Raw genomic sequence first — 9356 nt, forward strand, 5'->3', positions numbered from 1 at the left:
GTTGCTACCATATTGTTGTCATGTTGTGTTGCGACCATATTGTTGTCATGTTGTGTTGCGACCATATTGTTGTCATGTTGTGTTGCTACCATATTGTTGTCATGTTGTGTTGCGACCATATTGTTGTCATGTTGTGTTGCGACCATATTGTTGTCATGTTGTGTTGCTACCATATTGTTGTCATGTTGTGTTGCTACCATATTGTTGTCATGTTGTGTTGCTACCATATTGTTGTCATGTTGTGTTGCTACCATATTGTTGTCATGTTGTGTTGCGACCATATTGTTGTCATGTTGTGTTGCTACCATATTGTTGTCATGTTGTGTTGCTACCATATTGTTGTCATGTTGTGTTGCTACCATATTGTTGTCATGTTGTGTTGCTACCATATTGTTGTCATGTTGTGTTGCTACCATATTGTTGTCATGTTGTGTTGCGACCATATTGTTGTCATGTTGTGTTGCGACCATATTGTTGTCATGTTGTGTTGCTACCATATTGTTGTCATGTTGTGTTGCCACCATATTGTTGTCATGTTGTGTTGCTACCATATTGTTGTCATGTTGTGTTGCCACCATATTGTTGTCATGTTGTGTTGCGACCATGCTGTGTTGTCATGTGTTGCTGCCATGCTATGTTGTTGTCTTAGGTCTCTCTTTATGTAGTGTTGTGGTGTCTCTCTTGTCATCATGTGTGTTTTGTCCTATATTTTTAATCCAAGTCCCCACAGGACGCCTTTGCCTTTTGGTAGGACGTCATTGTAAATAAGAATTTGTTCTTAACCGACTTGCCTAGTTAAATAAAGGTTAAATAAATAAAATACAAATAGCAGACGGGGAATGATAGTGAATACAGTTCTGGTGTGAAATAAAAAAGTAGTAATAGTATATAATATGTCATTGTCCCTATGTCCACTGCTGCTGGAAATACTCACATAGCCAAACAAAGAAAAAAAAGTTGTCCAAGTTGTGTAAAATTAATTTGGAGACATGGATATTTGCAGGAGGGGTTGCTCAGAGGAATGCTTTTCTCACTGAAGATGAATGATTTTAGCAACATAAAGTCTATATATTTATCAATGATTATATATTTTAGATTTTGATCATCTTTTTTTATGATCTACTTTTGCTTTCTTTTTTCAAGTTCAGGTAACGGTTTGGCGACTATAATTGACTATTATCTGCCACACATACATGTTTTGTCATGGTTGAAGCAGTGTTATATGTTCTGTCACATTCCGAGTTCGTGTAAACAGTTCCTCACGCTTTTCGCGGCTCGCGGGTGTCTTAAACAGTACTAAAACTGTGCAGTCAATTATCTAGCGAACTTGGTCCAGCGCTGGAGCACAAACCTCTCTCTCATTGCTCAGTGGCTCGGGGCGTGTTTTTTCTGCTGTGGGTGTTCCCAAGCAGGACGTTGGCAGCTACGCTCCCCTGCATCTGTGATTGAGGCTCCAACAGCTCGTTGGGAAAGCTGTACAAAGGGAATTGTACACGCACCAGTCAAGTCTACCTGGACGCGCACCCATCCACGGAGACGTTAGTAGAGACAGCGAGTGTATCACCATGAAGAGGCCTTGTGAGGATAGTACTTCTGACAGCGACATGGATGAAACTATTGATGTTGGCAGTGAGAATAATTATTCTGGGTGAGTTCTTAAAGATGGAGATTTGGGGAAAATATTGGGTAGATACAGAATGTCATTGGTCATTTTTCCGCGTGTAGGAGGCAAAACGGATGAAACTTTTAAGTTGAGTAAAGTTTGTCAAATGTGCATGGCAAAAAAGTTTCACTGGTGTAAACTTTCAGGTGACAAGTGCAAATCATCACCTTTATGTGTGGTTCATGAGCGAGGAACATTTTGGAGAATTCTCTTTAAAAAGGTATTATAAATAGAGTATTAGTGCAGGCTACATTAGTGTTATCAAAATATGCATTGATGCATAAATTACACAATGTAAACTGTGTGGTTTTGGATAGTTGCTCATCCATAACAAAAAGAAAACATTCTGCTGAGTAAAATGAACATATATCTTATGTTTGTCCCATGCAGGCACAGCAATGGATCATTTATTAGATGTGGTTCCCCAACAACAACAACCCAAGTTATGGCAAGAAAAAAACGAAGAGGGGTAATTATTTATTTAGTAGTTTATTATCATCATTATTATTATGTATAACTTATTATTTAATAATGAAGTTTAGTTTAGTTTATTAATTCGACTGTTTTAAAAACGAGCACACATAAGACTTGAAAAAGACGTACATGTACGTGAGTAAAATCATCGCGGATAACACACACTAAAGTCTGGGACTTATTTACATTGTTGTCCTCTTGTTCCATTGTAGTTATCTTTATTGTGTATTTCTTATTATTTAAACATGTATTTAATTATTGTAGCGTTATTGTTAAAATTATTATTATTAGGCCTTGTATTATTATATTTCAAAGTATGCAATAAAATATGTATCTATTGTAGATCATCGAGAAGAGAAGGAGGGATCGAATCAATAATAGTTTATCGGAGTTACGTCGACTTGTCCCAACTGCATTTGAAAAACAAGTGAGTTGAAATTAAATGGAACTTACTGCAAAGTTTCATTTTCATCAAAACAGTTATGACATTTTGTGGATATTTTTAATTGAAAGTTATGAGATTCTAAGCCTCATACATCCTGTTGCTCCTTGCAGGGTTCAGCCAAATTAGAGAAGGCAGAAATATTGCAGATGACAGTGGATCACCTAAAGATGCTGCAGGCCACTGGCGGTAAAGGTAAGGAGTTAATTGGCTGCTTCTCTCTGCCTTACTGTGTAGTGAAATCTGAGTGAGCAGTCCCCTTTGACAAGTGGAAATAAATGCTAATGGTACGTTTGAACTCGTGGAAAAGTGCTGCTGGGACTAAAGGAGCACTTGACCCTTGGATTGTGTTTGCTTTCATAAATCCGTGGGAGGGGAGAAGGCTGCATTCACAGGTTGCCCTGTCAGGGGTTTGTTTTGGGTTTTCTGCAAGTGTAAAAACAGGTGAGACAAAACAAACATATAAACATCCCAGCACAATCCCAGACTGTTAAGGTTATGCCTGGAAGCACAGACGGCGCCCTAATGGTCAGCCTGGGAGACCAGCATGTATCCATCCCTCTCCATTTACTAATCACTCCCATCAGTAGCTGGTGGCTACATTACAGATCGTTAGAGAGACCGGCAGTATTTATAGGTGTTTGCCATTCATAATTTCAATATCCTTCCTTTGTGTCTGTCGGCTTGTCTGTCTCTATAGGGTATTTTGATGCCCACTCCCTGGCCATGGACTTCATGAGTGTGGGCTTCAGGGAGTGTCTGACGGAGGTGGCCAGATACCTGAGCTCTGTGGAGGGATTAGACAGTAGCGATCCCCTGCGTGTGCGCCTGGTCTCCCACCTCAGCACCTGCGCCTCCCAGAGGGAGGCGGCTGCCATGACCTCATCTATGGCACACCACCAGCAGGCGCTCCACCCTCACCACTGGGCCGCCGCCTTCCACCCCTTCCCCACCACCTTTCTCCAGCAGAATGGACTGCCCTTCTCAGACAGCGCCGCCAGCAGACTGTCTGTGGAGGTGCCCCAGCGTGGCTCGGCCCTCCTAACGGCAACCTTCTCCCATACCGACTCCTCTCACAGGGCGCCCTCTAATGGCAGCGTGGCGCCCTGCGTCCCCCCGCTCTCCACCTCCCTCCTGTCGCTCTCGGCTACTGTTCACGCTGCGGCCGCTGCTGCTGCTGCGGCCCAGACTTTTCCCCTGTCATTCCCTGGAGGATTCCCCATCTTCACACCTCACAGTGTGAGCAGCACAGCGTCTATGGTAGCTTCAGCTGTGAGCCCCTCCATTTCCACCACATCCACCTCACAGCAGAGCAGAGACAGAGAGAGCAGCAGCAGCAAACCATACAGACCTTGGGGAACAGAAGTAGGAGCCTTTTAAGTGTTTGACTTTTCAAAGGTCTCATGGTGGCTCGAGGACTTCCACACTTTGAAGATAAAGGAACAAGACTGTTTTATTAACTATAGCTTGGATTTTTTGGTGTTCATGGACTTTTATTCCACCAGCTTATTTAATTTATGACTGTGTACAGATTCAGAGCAAATGCAAGTTATCTTATGGGAGCGAGAGCGACGATAATGAAATCCACTTAAAATGTACTAATGATTTATTTTTATTGAATAACAACACTCAAATTGGACCTATCTAGCTTCTGTCTATTTCTCCATTTTCAGTGTCAGTTTGTTTTCATCATTTTCTTAACACTGTCACTAGACCATTTGCTTCCCCAAAATTGGCTAGATAATTCATATTATTATGAGTATTATTTTCTGAATATGTGAAATAGAAACAAAATTCCTTAAAATATCCAGTAGAAGTTTTGTTTTGCTCTGACCTCTCAGTTGATTTTCTTGGTGGGGAAATGATGTGATAAACACTCACAAAGCACCCACTGGACTCAGACACCAGTTCAATGTCTTCTTTTGATTTATATTTGGTTGAGTTGTCAACCAAAAATGTTACCATGTCATTGGATTTAGGCAAAAAATTGGGTGAAAAATATACAAAATTCCCTTTGATTACTTTTTCAAATCCAATCAGTTTTCCACTTTGATTCAACGTCATGACAGTGGGCAGTGTCTTTAGGAGTTGTTCTAATCAATCAGATGAAGAACCAAAGGGTTTGGAGATAATCAGTCAACCAATGAATCAAAGCAGAGTGTTTCTAATCTAATCCATGAATTTACACGTTTGTAAATATGAGATGAACTACAAGCTATATTGAAGATAGAAGTATACATATTTGGTGATGCACTTCAATTTGCTGCTGGAAAGAAGTGACAGGCGCTTTTTCCTTTAGAAAGTACAAAAACAACACATCACATAGCCTAGTACTTCCAACTGCAGTTCAATGATACAACTGTAACTTGTTTGGCTGTTTTCTTTTGTAACAGTTGCCTATGCAAACAAGCCCTCTAGGCCTACTCTACAGATGTCACTGATTAAAATTGTTTTTTATATATATATATATTTGGCCACTCAGAGCATATTCTTCTTTGTTTTCACCACAGCAGATCAATGGAGCCAGAGTATGTGCCAATGCTCTAACGCCATAATAAAATAAATAGTTTTTTGAAGACCACAAAGTATACGTTTAATCTATTTTGGTGAGGGAAAATATTCCTCCTTCCTGTTATGTGTTATTGAGAGGATGGGTAAAACAAAACTCCCTAAGAGAGACACACATAATAACAATTGCACAACTGGCACTGTCTGTACACAGAGTTGTAAATCAGTCACCAACATTTCTACAGCCATTCGAGACAACAACTCACCCTATTCTGTAATTATATCTACTGTAGGGACCTATAGACATTGAAGTTTAAAAAGATATCAATTTCCATGTGTCTATTGTGACAATTTTGGACTGCACCTCTAGACAATTGTATGCTATAATGTTATTGGTTAGCCTATTGTTATGCGAGATGGTATTCAAAGGGGAAAAAGGGAATATGTACAGAGTCTGGTTCGGTTATTTTCTCCCTCGGAGAAAGAATATGTCAACGCGATTGCAGGGTATCAGCATCCCTGACGAACCGTTGGTTTGGAACTGGTCCCACTGGGCACAGACATCAGTTTAACATCTAATTTTGATTTACATTTGGTTGAGTTTTCAACTAACGTGAATTCAACGTGAAATCAACAAAAAAAGTAACCATGTCATTGGATTTAGGTTAAAAGTTGGGTGACAATAAGACGAAATGCCCTTAAGTTGATAACTTTTGCAAATCTAATCAGTTTTCCACATTGATTCATCGTCATCATCACATAGATTTTTTTGGGTTGAAATGACGTGGAAAAAACATTGATTTAAACAGTTTTTGCGCAATGAGGTATAAAGGAAAAACAACTTTGGTCACTCCTCCCAAGATGGGTATTTACTGGCCTAATGCACTCTCTTTGTCACGGGTCTGTTAGAAAGATTTACGTTAGTAAATCACTGTCAAACCATTCAATTCCTTAAGAGAAAAAGTATCAGCATTTCTGCCTACTGCCCACCGACAATCATGGGAACAGCGCTCGGTTATAAATCAGAGGGTTATCTGCTTTGCTCTGGACTGGTTCTCACGCCGGGGTGAGCGCATTGAAGTGGCTGTCATAAATCACATGATCCACAGAAACATGAAATGGCCAATACTGTGGGATGGCCTTACCCCTTGATCATGACTCTCAGTTCTACTACATTGCACATAAGAGTCATTGGACGAAGGCGTCTTCTGATCCCCAATGCTCAAAGCGGTACGGTATTGGAAGCATAAGGACCTTATCTTTCATATCAGCAAGAAATCATTAAAAAATATATATATATTAAATTGATACATACCTTGGTAGGGTTAGGGTTCCCACATGGTCATATCTCCATGTTACAGCGCTTATTTACATGAAACAGACAGAAGACAAGATGCGACCACCTGTGCTAATTAGCCACTTAGCATGCTCAGAACACATTTGTGTAAGCGTAACTCGGGAAGTGTAGTTTCGTTAGATGGAGGCGCCCATTGCTGTGTGTATCTGTGAAAGACTGCTACAGTAAGTGTCTCTTTTTAATTTGTAGGATTCTTTCTCGCTGATTAAAGGTACGTTTCGAAAGTGTTTCGATATGCGATATGTTTCGAAAGTTGTATCGCAAGCGATGATTCTAAACGTTAAAACAGCGGTGGGATTGTAGTTCATATGAGGCAGTCATGGGCGAAGCTAATGGCTTGCGAAATGTATGGAGAAGGCCACCTAGAGTTTTCGAGGGCTAGGATGGCCTGTGCTGGTCTGTACACCTTTTAGTGTACATCATCGTTTATCATTGTTAAATCTAGTGTTTATCGATTCCATATTATTTTATGAAACTGAGTCTACTATAAAGTTTCGAGATGCATCATCTCTTGGTTATCAATGTGCCGTTTTTGGCATGTACCCTAATTCCAATATTTTTTTCAATTTTATTACACGCCAAACATTTTATTCACATTGACAACAACGGATTTGATGTTCTTACTTAAGACTGATTCATTATCATCAATGAAGCTTCGTCAAGAAGGCCAAAATATCTAACTTTTTACTTATACTTTTACTTATAATTGCCAAACTCAACAAGTTGATCTAAATCTTACAATTATTTTAAACATTTGTGATCATGTTGCAATAAGTGTTTATTTCTTAAATTGAAAATAACCTACTTCTTATAGGTTATAGGATTAGTTTCAGTAGGTTGTCCCACCATCTAAAGTTAGGCCTACCTAACGAAAAACAATATTTAAAAAAAACTGACAATCTGAAGTTGTAGGCTACAGGTGACAAATAACATTCTATCATTTACACAAAGTTGGCTAGAAGATGTTCAAGTGAGTGATTGCAGGAAACCATAGCAATGTCGCCACCTTGTGATTTAAATCTATTCAATCATTGTGTAACAGTATAACTTTAGACCGTCCCCTCGCCCCGACCCGGGCGCGAACCAGGGACCCTCTGCACACATCAACAACAGTCACCCACGAAGCGTCGTTACCCATCGCACCACAAAAGCTGCGGCCCTTGCAGGGCAAGGGGAACCACTACTTTAAGGTCTCAGAGCAAGTGACGTAACCGATTGAAAGGCTATTAGCGCGCACCACCGCTAACTAGCTAGCCATTTCACATCCGTTACACTTGGATACCCATTAGCCAATCCATAGACATAGATTTGAACCATTTGGACCCAGAGAATAAGATACATATATGACTGGATTGTAGGGATACAATTATTAAAGTGGTAGCCTGAAGTGCAGTAGCGGATTTAGGTATAGGCGACATGGGCAGCCGCCCAGGGCTGCATCTTGCTGGGCCGCCCACACAAAAAAAAAGTGGAATGGTGACATTTGCACGTCACGTCAATGATATCATGTCACCGTGTGAGCTAGGCAGGCTACTTGATATTTATTTGTCTTTATTTCGTATATATTTTTATATAGTTTTAAATGTAATGATTATTTATTTGTGTTGTTCCAGATGTCTGAATAAAAATTAGGTAGATAACACAAGAGGCCTGATTTGGCATCAGTAAATCCGTGCTCAAAGCCATTCGACCAATGGGATGCTTGCAAGAAATACTCATCAATCAGAAGGCTTGTGATCTTTGTTCTTCCACTGTGATCATCAAAACACGGAAATGTCGAGACCAGACCATGTAATAGAGTCGTCACTAGTTACTACAGCCACAAAGTCATACACTCCTCCCATTTGTACAATGTATCGTCTTAAAATGTGATTTTAAACCTAACCACACTGCTAACCGTATGCCTAATCTTACATTTTAGTTTTCCTAAATGTTTACAATATATACCATTTTGACTTTGTGTCTATGGTAACTAGTGGAAACCATGTCCCTGGGTCTCTGCTTCATCAAACAGAGGACCACTTGGTTGTTGTAAAACGCACACAGTTTTATGAGAATACAATGTAACAAAGCTTTATTAATCAGCAAAGTAAATATATTTTGCTAATAAATCTTTAAACATGTCTTTCTGGGGTTTATGACGTTGTGGCTGTGGTAACTAGTGATGACCGTGACATAGTTAGTAGGCCTACTCAACAAACTACTCGAAAAGGTTAGGAATAGATTTCCTGCTCGACATGTCTATGCAGTGGAGATATCACCATTTATCCCAACACGAGTGGCGTGTGCGACATCCCAGTACTATGGAAATGCAGGTGAATAAACTGTGTATTTAATAAATCAATCTCATGACAATCGTATAGGACGGGCTCGGGAAAATTGATAATCAACTTGTGCTAAAACTAATTTACACCGTAGATTACTACTAGCTAGTTACCGGTAATCTCAACTCAATGACCCAATTGTTGCATGCAAAGGACCTACTCAGGGACCCTAATGCTGCAAAGTAGGCTACCAGAGGTCAATAGAGAGAGAGTCACATAACCGTCAGGGTATCCAGTAACCCTTGAAAATGACACATAAGTCATTACACTTATGTCTTTGGAGAAGGTGTCTTCTGTACGAGTAGCCCACTCCATCTTCCTTCTCCACCTGTGCTAATTAGCTATTTGTGTCTCCGAACACCTGTGTGTTGTAAACATGTTGTCACTGAAAAATACTGTTAGCTGCAACTGTGTTAAAATTGGTTAAATCTGTTTTACAGTAAGTGTGTATTATGTTCCAGCAGTTTGTAATTCTAATAAAATGTGTGAAATTATTTTTGTGTGATATGAAAGTAGAGGGATTTATGTTTCTAGAACCATACCGCAATTGAGAATCGATTCACGTTTAGATGGAGTATTTGGCTGTTT

The 9356-nt window shown here is 39.9% G+C and overlaps 1 protein-coding gene across 1 annotated transcript; it reads left to right on the forward strand.

Moving 5' to 3' along the window:
- Positions 1 to 1565: 1565 nt before the first annotated feature.
- On the forward strand, positions 1566 to 3959 carry LOC120023908 (hairy/enhancer-of-split related with YRPW motif protein 2). Its single transcript, XM_038968008.1, has 5 exons — positions 1566 to 1648; positions 2054 to 2132; positions 2481 to 2564; positions 2693 to 2774; positions 3280 to 3959. The coding sequence occupies exons 1-5, from the start codon at positions 1566 to 1568 to the stop codon at positions 3957 to 3959; spliced, it is 1008 nt and encodes a 335-aa protein (XP_038823936.1).
- Positions 3960 to 9356: the final 5397 nt, after the last annotated feature.

The sequence above is a fragment of the Salvelinus namaycush genome, chromosome 29 (genome assembly GCF_016432855.1).
Source record: "Salvelinus namaycush isolate Seneca chromosome 29, SaNama_1.0, whole genome shotgun sequence".
In the NCBI taxonomy this organism is placed as follows: Eukaryota; Metazoa; Chordata; class Actinopteri; order Salmoniformes; family Salmonidae; genus Salvelinus; species Salvelinus namaycush.